The sequence below is a fragment of the Hypanus sabinus genome, chromosome 21, assembly GCF_030144855.1.
Source record: "Hypanus sabinus isolate sHypSab1 chromosome 21, sHypSab1.hap1, whole genome shotgun sequence".
NCBI lineage: Eukaryota > Metazoa > Chordata > Chondrichthyes > Myliobatiformes > Dasyatidae > Hypanus > Hypanus sabinus.
The window spans coordinates 30,537,519-30,552,709 of record NC_082726.1 but is presented as its reverse complement, the minus strand read 5'-3'; the positions used below and the strand labels follow the sequence as shown (position 1 = coordinate 30,552,709).

At 44.7% G+C, this 15,191-nt stretch overlaps 1 protein-coding gene across 3 annotated transcripts in view; it reads left to right on the top strand.

The window, feature by feature from the left end:
* The window catches only part of LOC132378913 (tolloid-like protein 2), a 94,466-nt gene that overhangs the window by 39,315 nt on the left and 39,960 nt on the right, over positions 1-15,191 (top strand). For all 3 annotated transcript variants that reach the window (XM_059946225.1, XM_059946222.1, XM_059946224.1), the window contains 6 exons: positions 5,583-5,657; positions 8,575-8,718; positions 10,035-10,152; positions 10,925-11,103; positions 11,776-11,881; positions 14,375-14,499. In XM_059946225.1, coding sequence (XP_059802208.1) covers positions 5,583-5,657; positions 8,575-8,718; positions 10,035-10,152; positions 10,925-11,103; positions 11,776-11,881; positions 14,375-14,499 — 747 coding nt within the window. The remainder of the gene's footprint in view (positions 1-5,582; positions 5,658-8,574; positions 8,719-10,034; positions 10,153-10,924; positions 11,104-11,775; positions 11,882-14,374; positions 14,500-15,191) is intronic.

Genomic DNA, 15,191 nt, shown 5'->3' with positions numbered 1-15,191 from the left:
GCAAGTGCGGCCCTGTTCAGTGCTGTATCTTTAAATAAATAATGAATAAACATAAATATGTCACTCTGTCTCCTTCCTGTAATCCCAAAAATCCTAACTGACCTTCTCGTGCTTCTGATTTGATGTTCCTGTGTGACTATTGGAGAGCAGGGTGATTAATTCTACTTGTCCTGATCCTTCCTCAGCCAGTATTGCAGTAATTCAGTGACTAATTATTAATCTGTGCAGTTTGTTAGTAATTTAGGTCCCACATTTTTGATTATTTCCTATCTGTGGAGAGCCTGGAGCTGTTTTTTCCACCTTAAGGAAGGGTGTGCTCTGTAATTCAAGAGGTTGTTGTTATACTAGCTGTGGCACCGATTTCTCAAAAGATGTGAAAGACTCCTTGAACAAAGCAACTCTAAATGTCTCCCACTGCCATCTGCAGAGTTGAGCCTGTTTACAGGAGTGGCTTTTTGTTTGTGGCTATTCTGATCCCATCAGCTGAGCTGGGTGTCGGTGTCCTCCCATTCTGTAGATGCAGTCCTTGTCTTGGAAGCTTATTCACTTCAGTCTGCTAAGACTATTAAACACTAATGGCATAAACAAGGAACAGACAAAGGCCACTGATGGATCCTTTGTTGCCGTGACTGAAAGGGCTGGGGGCTGGTTAACAGTCTGTTCTGTGCCCTATGTCTTAGTGCTGCTACCATTGACGAGTTTAACTGCACGTCTCTCACACATCTTCCAGCTTTCTTCGTTCGGGTTGCTGCTTCCAGAGGGCACCTCAGCCACCTGAAGCTGACATTCCAGTTGCAGCACACAATACACTGCAAACTCAAGAAGTTACTATAAACTACACAATAAATTGTGCAAAAAAGTATTAATGAGGTATTAAATCAAGAACATGATAGATTACAAGAGATCCACAACCAGGAGGAAATCTGCAGATGCTGGGAGTCCAAAGCAACACACACAAAATGCTGGTGGAACATAGCAGGCCAGGCAGCATCTCTGGAAAAGGCTGACACCCTTTAACAGATTTTTAAACTGCAAGACCTAGGCCTCCATGCCACCTTATGCAACTGGATCCTCGATTTCCTCACTTGCAGACCCCAGTCAGTACACAATCACCATCAGCACAGCTGTACCACAAGGCTGTGTGCTTTGCCTCCCGCTTTACCCACTGTATAGTCAGTATGTGAAAGTTAATTGCCAGTATCTGAAATGTACCAGAATTCATTGTGGTTCGGTTCCAAGCACAAAACACGGAACAATACCATAACAGACAACATAATAGCAACCAACAATTTACAAGACAATAGTACAAACAGAATCAGATTTAATATCACTGGCATATGTTCTGAAATTTGTTAACTTTACGGCAGCAGTACAGGGGAATAAATGATAAATATAGAGAAGAAAACTGAATTACATTAAGTATATGTCTATTAAATAGTTAATTTTTTTTAAAGTACTGCAAAATAACAGAAATAAAGAAAGTAGCAAGGTAATGTTCATAGTTTCAATGTCCACTTAGAAATCAGATGGCAAAGGAGAGGATCTAGGTGATGGATGCTGCCTTCCGAAGGCACCTCTCCTTGAAGATGTCTGAGGCTGGGACCCATGATGGAGCTGACTAGTTTTACAAGCTTCTGCAATTTATTTTGATCCTGTGCAATAGCCCCCCCCCCCCACCCCATACTAGACAGTGATACAGCCAGGCAGAATGCTCTCCATAGTACATTTGTAGAAGTTTTTGAGTGTTTTATTTAACAAACCAAATTCCCTCGAACTCCTTAAAAAAATATATCTGCTGTCTTGTCTTTATAGCGGCAACAATATGTTGTGTCCAGGTTAAGTCTTCAGAGATATTGTCACCCAGGAACATGAAATTGCTCACTCTTTCCACTTCTGATCCCTCTACGAGGATTGGTTTGTGTTCCCTTGTCTTACCCTTCCTGAAGTCCACAATCAGCTCTTTGATCTTGTTGATGTTGAGTGCAAGGTTTTCTGCAATGCCACTCAACTAACTGGTATATCTCGCTCCTGTAAGTCCTTTCATCACCATCTGAAATTCTGCCAACAATAATTGTATCATCAGCAAATTTATGGATGCTGCTTGAGCTGTGCCTAGCCATACAGTCAAGGGTGTAGAGAGAGTAGAGCAGTGAACTAAGTACACATCCCTGTGCTTAGCCATGAGCAATCACCAATTAACAGTCCCATGTGCAAACTTAAATACAGTGCATATAAAAAGTATTCACCCCCTTGGAAGTTTTCATGTTTTATTGTTTTAAAACATTGAATCACAGTGGATTTCATTTGCCTTTTTTGACAATGATCAACAGAAAAAGACTTGTGTCAAAGAGAAAACAGATCTCTACAAAGTGATGTAAATTACTTCAAACATAAAACATAAAATAATTGATTGCATAAGTATTCACTCCCTTTAATATGACATGGCAAATCATCACTGGTGTAGCCAGTTGGTTTTAGAAGTCATGTAATTTGTTAAAGGGAGATCACCTCTGTGCAGTCAAGGTGTTTCAGTCGATTGTAGTAAAAAAAACACCTGTATCTGGATGGTCCAACAGCTGGTGAGTCAGTATCCTGGCAGAAACTACACCATAAAGAAAAAAGAACATTCTGAGAAAAGGTTATTGAGAAGCACGAGTCAGGAGGTGGATACAAGAAAATTTCCAAGGCACTGAAAATCCCTCAGGGTACTGTACAATTAAGTCAATCATCAAGAAATGGAAAGAATATGGCACAGCTGTAAATCTGCCTAGAGTAGGCCATCCTCAAAAACTGAGTGACCTTGCAAAAAGGGGACTAATGAGGGAGGTCACCAAGAGATCTATGACAACTCTGGAGGAGCTGCAAGCTTCTGAGGTTGAGATGGGAGAGACTGCGCATACAACAACTGTTGCCCAGGTGCTTCATCGGTCACAGCTTTATGGGAGAGCGGCAAAGAGAATGCCACTGTTGAAAAAAAACTCACGTGAAATCTCAGCTAGAGTTTGCCAGAAACATGTGGGAGACTCTGATGTCAGTTGGATGAAGGTTCTATGGTCTGTTGAGACTATAATTGAGATTTTGGGCTATCAGACCAAATGCTATGTTTGGCGTAAGCCAAACACCGCACATCATCAAAAACACACCACCAAGACCGTGAAGCACGGTGGTGGCTACATCATGCTGTGTGGATGCTTTACTGCAGCAGGCCCTGGAAGGCTTGAGAAGGTAGAGGGTAAAATGATTGCAAGAAAATACAGGGAAATTCTGGAGGAAAACCTGATGCAATCTGTAAGAGAAATGCGAATTAGGGGAAAATTTGTTTTCTAGTTAGACAATTACCTCAAGCATAAAGCCAAAGCTACACAGGAATGGCTTAAAAACAACTAAGTTAATGTCCTGAAGTGGCTAAGTCAGAGTCCAGACCTCAATCCAATAGAGAATTTGTGGCTGGACTTGAAAAGTGCTGTTCACTCATGTTCCCCTTGCAATCTGGCAGAGCTTGAGCAGTTTTGTAAAGAAGAAAGGGGAAAAATTGCAGTGTCCAGATGTGCCAAGCTGATGGAGACCTATCCACACAGACTCAAGGCTGTAATTGCCACCAAAGGTGCATCTACTAAATACTGACTTGAAGTGGGGGAGTAAATGTGCAGTCAATTATTTTGTGTTTAGTAATTGTTATAAATTTAGACCAATTTGTAGAAATTTGTTTTCACTTTGACACAAAAGAGTCTTTTCTATTGATCAGTGTCAAAAACATCTAATTAAATCTACTGTGATTCAATGTTGTAAGACAAAAAAACTTGAAAGCTTCCAAGACAGGTGAATACTTTTTATAGGCACTGTAATTGCAAACAGATGAGCAGACCCTACAATTATCAACAGAATAAAGAGAGCAAGAAAGACCATTTAAGGGATTTTGTGTAGGGACAGTTAGGATAGTACACCTGAGTGATTTTTTGTTAAGAATCTGGATAGCTACAGGAAAGAAGCTTCGGAGATGACATGTCGTCCTGGTGGTGATGGATGTAGCGTCTCCCTGATGGCGGTTTGGTGAATAGGTGACTGCTAGGGTGGATGGAGGAATGCAGTAATTTTTTTCATCTCTTCGCTCTGGAGATGAATAGGTCTTTTGATGTTGGAGCTGAGAGCAGCCCACTTGATGACTGTGACCAGTGTACTTAGAACTGTGAGGCAAAGTACAGCTTCAATGCCATATTTAAGTTTGCTGACAACAGCACTGTTGGCTCAATCAAAGGTGATGATGGAATCCCTGCAGCATCTGGTGACTCTGTGATCTCTGTCTCGGAGGACGGCGTCAGAAAATCTTTCAAGAGCTTGAACACTTGCAAAGCATTAGACTCTGATGGTGGACCTGTACCAGCCAAGTTCTGGGAGCGTCGAAGGACATTTTCAATTTCTCACTGTTGCAATTGAAGGTTCCCACTTGCTTCAAAAGGGTGACAGTCATACTGAAGAAGAGCAGGGTGAGCTGCCTCAAGGACAATCATCCAGTGGCCCTCACATCTACTGTGATGAAATGCTTTGAGATGTTGGTCATGGCTAGAATCTCTCCTGCCTAAGCAAGGACCTGGACCCACTGCAATTGCCTATCGCCGCAATGTGTCTACAGTGGCTCCAATCTCACTGGCTGCATTTGGCCTTGAATCACCTGGGCAATAGCAATACATACTTAAGTCTACTGTTTATTGAATACAGCTCAACATTCAACACACATACCCTAGGTTCTAATCAACAACCTGTAAACCTGGGCCTCTGAATCTCTCTCTGAACTGTATCTTTGACCTCCTCATTAGGAGACAACAGTTAGTGCAGATTGAGAATTATATCTCCTCGCTGACAGTCAACACTGGTGCACCTGAAGGATATGTTTTTAGCCCAAGCTCTACTTTCCCTGTCATCACGTTTGCATGGCTGTACAAACACAGTCTATAAATTTGCCGATGATGCAGCTGTTGTTGGCAGAATTTCAGATAGCGGTGAGGAGACATACAGGAGTGAGATAGATCAGTCTGGTGTTGCAACAACAGACTTGCACTCAACATCAGTAACACCAAGGAATTGATTGTGGATTTCAGGAAAAGGAAGTCGAGAAAACACATACCAGTCATCATCAATGGATCAACAGTGGAAAGTTTCAAGTTCCTGTAGGCCAACATTTCTGAACATCTATCCTGGACCCAATATGTTGATGCAATTACAAAGAAGGCACAGCAGAGGCTATATTTCATTAGGAGTTTGATGAGAGTTGTTATGTCACTGAAGACTCTAGCGAACTTCTACAGATTACAATGGAGAGCATTCTGCCTGGTTTCATCATCATCTGATATGGAGGGGCCACTGCACAGGATCGGAAAAAGTTTGAAAACTCTGCCAGCTCCATTGCTAACCTTCTCAACATCAAGGAAACCTTCAAAGGTGATCCCTCAAAAGGGTGCTATCCATCGATCTCCAGAGGCACTGAAGATTTGTTGCCATTCCTGGGTACAGGTGATTGCTTACTTTTCCCCTCTGACCCCAAGCCCTGCATGTCTAACCTTTGCCATTTGGTCTTTGTCTTTCAGGTGGGACGACTGAACTACTACGAAGGCCGCATCCCAACACCATGGCAACTGGAGGCAGCAGGGCACTGAGAAGGGGTAATGTGTTCCCAGACGTGTGGGTAGTTTTTGTTTCCCGTTGTATCTCCATTTCTTCAGTAAGGACATAGTACAATTAACCATGTTGAATTTACTAAGCGTCCAATTCATCCTGGCATTGGATTCCTCAGTAACTGCTGTCAAAAGGAGCTGTGATCATTTTATGAAGTTTGAACCAGTTTTAAAGTAAACAAGTGTGTTGGATATCGTAGACTCGTGGAACTGGCAGCACAGACAGGAGTTCTTTACGTTATATCCATGCCAATCAAAAAATCAGCAATCCAGGCAAACCAATCCCAGTTCTCAGTACGTAGTCTTGGAGCTTACAGCTCTTCCCCTTATCCAGGTATTTTTAAACATAGGGAGAATTTCTGTCTCCACCACCTTCTCTGGAAGTGAGTCTCAAAACCAATCATCCCTTGGGTGGAAGATTATTTATTTAGCTCCTCTATAATCTTTCTGTTTTTAACTTAAATGTATTCTGTCTGGAGGTTGTTCTATGCTCAGGAAAACATGTGCATCTTGTTCACCTTGTCTGGGTTGTGTGTACATTCATCAGCCTGTTTTGCCTGATGCTTCTCAAACACAAGGTTGAAGGAGAGGGTGGCAGATTGAACAGTGTAGAGAAAAGCCCCAGGATCTGAAAGCAAGTGGCTGGAAAGTGTGCAGCCAGTGGCGTTTTGACCTCAAGCAAGAACCAGTGCGGCATGTACATGTATCAGGTAGGAGCGTCATGTAGTCAAAGGCTCTCCCCTGACAGCACACAAAACGTGGGACAGGCGGCCCATCATGTCTGTGCAGACCATGATGCCCAATCCAAACTGTGTCTTCATCCACCTGTATGTGCTTGAAGCTTACTGATCTATGATCACTGTTCCCAAAAGGTTTCTCCATATATACTTCAATCCCTACAAGAAATGGTCCAATTTTGGCTGTATGTGGCCTTGAATTTTTATGTTAGAGGGAAGTGTGTTGTGGCAAATACAGGTGATACAGGAATTTAGTCTTACAGATGTTCAAGCATGTCAATATGACCTGACTAACAATCCATCAATTTCCCTTGAATTCCTAAACCTTCCTTCACTCAGTTGGATGAAAGAGAACAGTTGCTGCATTGTTGTGGCAACTGTTCCATCCTTGAAATCCTCAAATTGCTTTGCAACCAACAGAGTTTTTAAAATGTATTTGCTGCTTTAATATTTATACACAGTGATTTGTTGGTGATGTTGAGGATAAACATTGGTCAGGCTGTTAAGGTACTGTCGGTCTTCAACATAATGGTTATTTACGGAACTGGCAGCAGGGTTCAGGAGCTTTGTTTCAGGGATGCTCATTAACCCCACTGCGTTAGGTAAGGAATTTAAAATCAAATGACATCCAATTTATAATGAGTCTTGTATATCCACCTAATAAAGAAGGGGATACCTCCAAGAAAAGTCTGATGTAGCTTCAGGTGGTTAAGGGATGATGCTGGAGGGGTCTGTGCCTGAGTGTTTAGAGTGCTGGCACCTGAGATGTCTGAATGGGCAAAAAGCCAAGACACAACTCTACCTCCCCAGACGCCAGTGTGGTCACTGAGCATCAGCAAAATAACACCACAGATGTAGACCACGGCAGAGAGCTTCACCCATTGCAGGTTTCCCATGTCCCTGAGCCCAGTAGTCTGCACTCAGTCCTGAACATATGGTTCTAGTTCTCTCAAAGCATTTGGAGAGAGTGGTGTAAACCCACCTCCCTTACCCTGGCTGGCCACAATCAAGAAGGGAAGGACCAAAGATTTGAGAATCTCACTGAGGGCATCTTTGAATCTATCAGAGTCTGTGTTAATTGCTTAAAGAAAGCTGATGTATTGTTAACTTTTAATCTGTTCACTAAGCAGAAGTCCTGAGATTTAGCAGGAGTCTAATGTTAAAGTTACCAGCCTGTAACTGAACTAAGGAGCATTAATTCAAAGAGGAATTAATCACACTATTTTACTGAAGAAGTTCAACTCAAATAATTAAAGTTACAATTAAACAAATAAGGGCTCCATGATTCTACTTAATAAACTCAAAGCCTTGTACTTAAAATTCTATTACTGGCATTGTGTTGCCCTTCAAAAGGAGGAAAGGAGCAGCCATCTTGAATGGCTGCAGCCAGTGTGGTGACAGTGCTCCCAGGGAGTTCTGTATGGCAGTGATTTATTTTCAGGTCAGAACTCTGTGTGATACAGAGAAGAACCTGCAAATTGTGGCCTGCCAGCCTTGTCCTCGGTAGGAGAGCCTCTGGTTTGGTAGAGCCTGGGTGAATATCTGTAAACGGCACACACAACAGCTGGTAGGTGAGGGATGACTGTCAATGGTGTGGAGCTGCTTAGAGTTGGATTTGATATGGTCCAGGCAAGTGGTGATTCTTCCATCACATTTCTAATTTGTCCTGTGCTGTGGGATATTCAGTTGTCTAGCAACCTCCTCCCCATTCCTGAACCCAAACCTTGTGCCCTGCATCTGGAAAGTCCCAGTGGATGACCTCCTGAGATGCTTATTTAGCAGCTCATTCAGGACGCAGTGGAATCCCTTTCTCTCGTGTCGTAGAACAAAAGAGATGCCATCAGATTGTCCAGCAGGACAATGACTCTTGGTCTGAGACCTGAAGCATTCTTGGCAACTCACCTCATAACACCTTACACTAGGGTAAACAGTGTGAGCACTCTGACATATACAGTAGCTTACCCACCATGACGCTGGAAAATTCACATCTTATCATGTAAGCTGCAGTGAGTGGTCAGTACAGGAGCTTCATTACAAATACTACAGGACAGTTACATACAGTCAGTGCTCGGTGGGTCTAAGCGAGAGAGGGGGTAGTGCGAACGAGGCAAAATCATTGCTTAGCAGAGATGCTGCCTGCAATGAAACCAGTGCTCCTGTCCTTGCAGGTAACCGGGCCAGAGCGAGACGGAAGAACCAGCGTCGGCAAGCAGCAGCTTCCCGCAGAAGAGTTGGCCGAGCTGCAACGTCGAAGCCAGAACGGATCTGGCCCGGGGGAATCATTCCCTACGTTATAGGGGGCAATTTCACTGGTCAGTGTGAGTCTGAAAGATAAAAGTCTTAACTTTTACTGTAGCATTCTTTCTGGATGTGGTAACAGCACATTTCAGTGTCAACATCAACTATGACCCTGGCAGCTGTAGGGTGGGTTGAAAAGACGGTATAGCCTGACTGTGCCCAATCCAAGCTTCACCTGCCCTGACAGCGTTTGATGAGGTGTGGCAGCAGGTGAACTCAGTGTTTTACCTGTGCCCTATCTGTCCTCAGAGTGTTCGGTGGGGCTTTGCTGAGGGGGGCCTCAAACCCCTACGGTGCTACCCCAGGAATGTTTGAAAGGATAGTGTAGAAGGCTTTTCACTCTGTACCTGATATCTTGGTAGCAACTGTGTGTTCATCATTACAAAATGCTGTGATCTGTAACCGCAGTCGGTTCGAGGGAACAGAGGCCAGGCTGAGGTGGGACCCAGTGGTAACACCTCCGGGCTGTAAGGTCCTAACTCCTGAGTGTTGTGGTTTGGCCAATTTGGAGCTCACTCCAGGAGTGGTTTGAGTTTCGTAATGGAAAATGGGATTTACTGTTGAGTTTTCCTGATACTAATTACACACATGAGGTCATTAAACAACTTCTAGGACCGTGAGAAGATCCCAAAGGCTCATGTCCGAGATCTTCCCCTTTGAGAACCCTTCCCCATTGTGTGCCTCTGTGGCAAACCCTCCACCCACCTGTTCTGGTTTTTACAACTCCTGTACCAGGACCGGCTCCTGTCATTGCTGTTGCCGTGGAAGCAGAGTGATTGGCACTTTGCGAATCACATTGCTGATATAGGGTGTGCAGGAGTTTTGTGCATGAAGGGTGGAGATGCACACCTGGGCATGGTTCCTGCATTTCAACATCCTCCAGCTGAGAGGATTTCTCCAGCCACATGATGAGCCGTGCTAGACGAGTAGACATTAGCGGCTGAGGTAAAGTAGAGGCACAGGTGGGGAGTTTTTAAGGGGCATCTGAGTTGAAAGGTTGGACTTGGCACAGAGAATAGTTGTTAACTGGGACTTGCTGCCGGAGGAGGTGTTGAAGTCAGATACAGTCACTGTTTAAGAGGCACTTGGGCAGACACTTGATGTAGGCTTGGAATCGAAGGATACAGACCGAATGTGGGCAAATTGGATTAGTGCGGAGAGGCAGGAAAGGACAGCATGGACAGATGGACTGAATGGCACGTTCCCTTCTTGTTTGTGGCTTCAGTCTGTCCAGCTGTGCTCATGAGCAAGTAAGGATTAAAACTGAGGAGTTTCTGTGTGTTGTGTGGGTGAGCAGACTAACTTGGCACTTTTGTGTGCAATGATTTAGGAATGCAGAGAGCCATATTTAAGCAAGCAATGAGGCACTGGGAGAAGTTCACATGTGTCACATTTGTGGAGCGATCGACTGAGGACAGCTTCATCGTCTTTACTTACAGACCTTGTGGGTAAGTGATTCAAGTGAAGGGGTTAGGAAACCCACCACAAGGAGGTCAGCAGGTGAACATTCAAGTCCATGGTCTTGGCTCTTGAGCTGTCAAAACTGTAGGAAGTCCTTGATTGTCTCAGCTCTGGGCCGCATTGGGTGGGCTCAAGCTGTACTGCAGCTTGTGAGCCCATGTAGTGAGGAATACTGTACTATTGCTGGTGCCCAGGGTCCCACAACATCATCTACACTAGGAACTCGTGACCTGGACTGTGTTCTTCCCAAAGTATAAGGCCATAAGACATAGGTGCAGGACCAGGCCTTTCGGCCCATCAAATCTGTTCCGCCATTCCATCATGGCTGATTTTAATATCCCTCTGAACCCCACTCTCCTGCCTTCTCCCTGTAACCTGTGACGCCCTGATTATGAACTTATGAACCTCCACTTTAAATGCCCGATGACGTGGTGCAAGCGTGGAAGATGGTGCAGGAACCTGTGGTCAGCAGAGAGGGAGGTGGGGTTGGGACGGTGGGAAGGGGCAGTCGGAGGGTGTGAGATCCTGGGGTCCTGGGCCCAGGAGGGTGGGAGATTGGTTTAGGAGGATGGGGAGGGGACAGCTGGAAGGATGGGTAACAGTGCGGAATCTGTGGTCAGTAGGGTTGGGGTGTGGGGTCCCAGTGTCAGGAAGGTGCTGCACTGACTCGGGTAATGCCTGCTTCTCCTGATGGCCTGGGTGTTCGGGGCTGGGATCAGGTCCTGCTCTGGTTGAGGTCCCAGTATGACTGGTCCCCAGGTGCTGCTCGTACGTGGGCCGCAGAGGGGGCGGACCCCAGGCCATCTCCATCGGCAAGAACTGTGACAAGTTTGGGATCGTGGTGCACGAGCTGGGCCACGTGATTGGGTTCTGGCATGAACACACCCGGCCTGACAGAGATGCCCATGTCAGCATCATCAGAGAAAACATCCAGCCAGGTAAGTGAGCACCGCTGCCCAGCTCCTGGGCAATATCTGCACAGAGCTGGTCCAATCCACATCTGTAACTAGAGCATGTCAGCAGCCCAGGGAACACACACCTGAACACAGCCATGCCAAAATCTGCATTGGAACCAGGGAACGTATCAAGTCAAATCAAGTCGCTTTTATTGTCATTTCAACCATAACTGCTGGTACAGTGCACAGTAAAAATGAAACAACATTCCTCCAGGACCCTGGTGCTACATGAAACAACACAAAACTACACTAGACTTCAGACCTACATGAGACTACATAAAGTGCACAAAACAGTGCAAAGTACAATAATTAATAAAGAAGACAATGCATTCCTCTGGGGCCAAAGTGCAAAACACAGTACCACAGTCAAACACAGCACATATAGTTCTGCCTACTTAGTTTAGAAAATGACTTGTTGGCTAAATTTCCTGGCATCTTTTTGCCCCTCACTGGCTGAGACTAATGTAACCCTGTTTCTAAGTGCTCTGAGATATGACCCTGGTCTAGCCAGGCATCACAACACAAGGATCCAGCCACACGTGCTGGAAGGTGTGGTTCATAAGAAAAGTTTCAGCCTCAATGTGACAAAGTGTGTCATTCCCCGTGTTACCTCTCCCAGTTACACAGTAATGCTGGTTATCATTGTGTTTGTAGGGCAGGAATACAACTTCCTGAAGATGGAGCCCGCCGAAGTGAATTCCCTTGGGGAGACTTATGATTTTGATAGCATAATGCACTACGCTAGAAACACCTTCTCCAGGTTGGACTTTAAGGTTATGTGGATTTAGTTCTTCACACCTCCTGTAAATGTTGATAAATGGTTACAGAACGTTCACAGTGACTCACCAGACCCGATTTAGATACAACTGACCCAGCCTATATAGGTCCCACCTCACCCAGAGCCCCACAGATCCAAACCTCTCCATCCCTCTTGCTCCTGTGCTCGCTCACTCTGACCGGGAGTAATCTGAACACCGCTTCCCTCGGGTCCCCTTATTCAGTCTCCTCCCCGGCTCCATTTATCTGCCTGAGGTACTCAGCCTCCCTTCCACTACCTCATGGGCACCGAGGTCGATCAGAGCCTCTGGTTGGCCACCCTCCTCCCTCAGTGCCCTGTAGCTGATCAGTAAAGTCTTGACCTTGGCACCTGGGAGACGAGATATCATCCTGCAGTCACATCAGCTGCCACAGAAGCCCCTGTTAACCCCAGTTGTCAGGAATGGCCCTCCTTTCTTCCACCCCACACAACTGGGTAACCATCATACTGTGGGCTTAGCCCTGACTGTACTGACGAGAGTTGAGGGGTGATGGCCACTCACTGTCCCAGCCCAGCAACATTCCCCACACCAGGCTGACCCTCCACTTTAATTATTATTTTCTGATTAATTTAACAGAAGGATTACTTTAATTAGATGTTTTTGGCTTTACGTCATAGACTGTAGGGCCTATTACCGTCTGTTCTATGTTAGTTGGACTGTTAAAAATGCCATAAAAAAAAACCTCAATTTCACAGCTAGCTGTCCACATTTTACACACCGTTGAAATTGGATTTCCTGTTGCCGTTATTCACAATGGCGCAATCAGATCCCAGGGAATGCTGGGGATTTCCTGGGCATTGCCAGCATTCTGTTATGCCATTGGATAGATGGCAGTGAATCTGACCATACCCCAGCAGCATGAGCAAAGGTTTGCAGCTTTGACTTCTCTGCTGGGGTCTTCTCTGCCTGTCCTACATCAAATCCTCTGGAGATCTTTCCATCTCAAGGCAGCCATGAGCTGCTGCTGGTATTGGTGAAGCCTCCATTATCAGGACTTAAGGTTTCAGATGGTGACGCTGATTAATCCGAACACTGTGAAATTTCTGCGCCACCGTGTCTGAAATTGGCTCTATTTTAGAATGCAGGCGGTCTCTCCTTAATGGGGTATGAACAGGTGGGGGATGATTCAGTGGGTTGGGAGTCTTGCAACTGTACAAACTTTCTTAAAAGGGTTGTTTGGACATGAAAGGAGAAACTATCCAGCCTGTCCAGAGCTTGAGCCTTATCTAAGCAGTCTCTGTATCCCAGGGGAGACTTTTACTCCAGGTCTGAATACAAGAACAGCGAAGGCATTGTGCACTTGGAGTACATTAAGCAGAGCTTCACCATACTCACGGCAGAGCTTGAAGGTTAAGTGTTTGGGCCAGATTGTTTGTGATCCCTCAAGTGAAGAGAGGCGTGGGGTCACATTATTGCAGCTCGTCAGTGCTTAAATGAATTGAACAGGAAAGTCGAGGAAAGCCCAGAACGTGAGCTGGATATTCAGGTGTAATGTCAAGTCACATTTTTCTGCTGGTTATTTTGTGATGGCAATCTGGAACTTGCCCAGGAGGCTGATGTGTGCAGACTACTGAAAGAAAACCAACAGTGCTAGAATTGTATTACGCTAAAATTGTCAAAGAACATGGATATGAGATAAGGGACTATCAGTTTAATGAATGCCAGGCAATTTGAAAGAGTGGAGGTGAAGCAAATTTAACTACACAAACTTCAACCTCTGGAGAGCATGCAGAAAGATTTACCAGGAACTTGCCTGGATTAGAGTGAATATGGTAAAAAGAGAGTATGGTAAAAGTTGTGTAAACTAGGGTTGGTTTCTCTAAGGTGGTGGAGGCTGAGCAGAGACCTGATAGAAATATACAGATTTACGAGAGACATTGGGTAGAGTAGACAGCCGGTGTCTTTTTCCCAGGGTCTGATACTAGAGGGCATGCACTTAAGGTGGGAGGATGCAAGTGCAAAGATGTGTGGGGCAAATTTTTTTTACACAGTGCTGGTTGTCTGGAATGCATAGACAGGAGTGGTACTGGAGGCACTGAAGAGGCTCTTGAATAGGCCCATGACTCTGCAGAGAATGGAGGGGTATGGACAATGCACATGCAGAAGAGGTTAGATGTTATTGGCTTAATTAGTTATGTTTCTCTGCTGTCTAACTCTGACAATGGAAGAAGCTGAAACCTTTGAATATCTCTGAAAATATAATTTTGCTTATCAGTCAGCTGATGTGTACGTGGAAATCTGTCCGATACTCATTGAGTGAATCACCCTCAGCCCATCTCCTGGTTGAACCAATGACACCACACTTGCCCCTCCTGATACTTCCCTAATTAATCAACAAAAGCTCAGCCTGGTTCATCTTCAGCCTGATGTTTTCCATGCCCTCTTGGGCCAACTTTGCCATATTCACAGCCCATTGCTCTCCATTCATTTCAAAGGGGTGTTTTTCTGGATACCATCCTTCCTCGGAGAGATGATCATGGCACAAGACCTACTATTGGGCAGAGAGTAAAACTGAGCCAAGGAGACATCAGCCAAGCCAAGAAACTGTACGAGTGCCCAGGTAACTTTCCAGGAATCTGGCTTCTATTTTCAGAAAGGATAACGTGAGAAAGAATCTAAGAATAGATCTAAGAATAGCATTCTGTAACATAGGGATGTTGTCCTCTGGAGGAGAGAGGGATTGGGCAACCGTTTCCAATCATTGATCTGTTGTAGACAAAGGAAATGAAAGAAGCAGTAGGGATTGGTACACTGGGTTTGCATTATTATAAATTGCACTGGACCACAATTTTTTTTTCAAAAGTGTTGCTTCCTCAAAAAAATTTTTTTTTTGTTTATGATAGACTGCTTGAAGCTGAACACAAATAGAATTTCAGACTACTTCAATCATGTAGGCATTTGGAGAATTAAGAAATTAACTTTTATTGAATATAATGCATTTAATTGCATAATGATGCTGACTTTGCAATTGTTCAAATGTTTTGTTGACAATTTTCTTTGGTACTCAGTGTCTGAGCCTTCTCACTTGTGTTCAACAATAATCAGCTGGCATTGATGGATTCCAGTTGCCCTGATACCGTTCCTCCATGACTGCAATGTCCCAGCGAAACCTTTCACTCTGCTTGTCACTGACAACACCAAGATTTGCAGTGAAGAAATCTAAATGGGAATGCAGGAAATTAATCTTCCTTGACATTTTGCACTTCATGGTTTCGTATGCTTGAAGCATGTTGTCAACCAGCTGCATGTAGT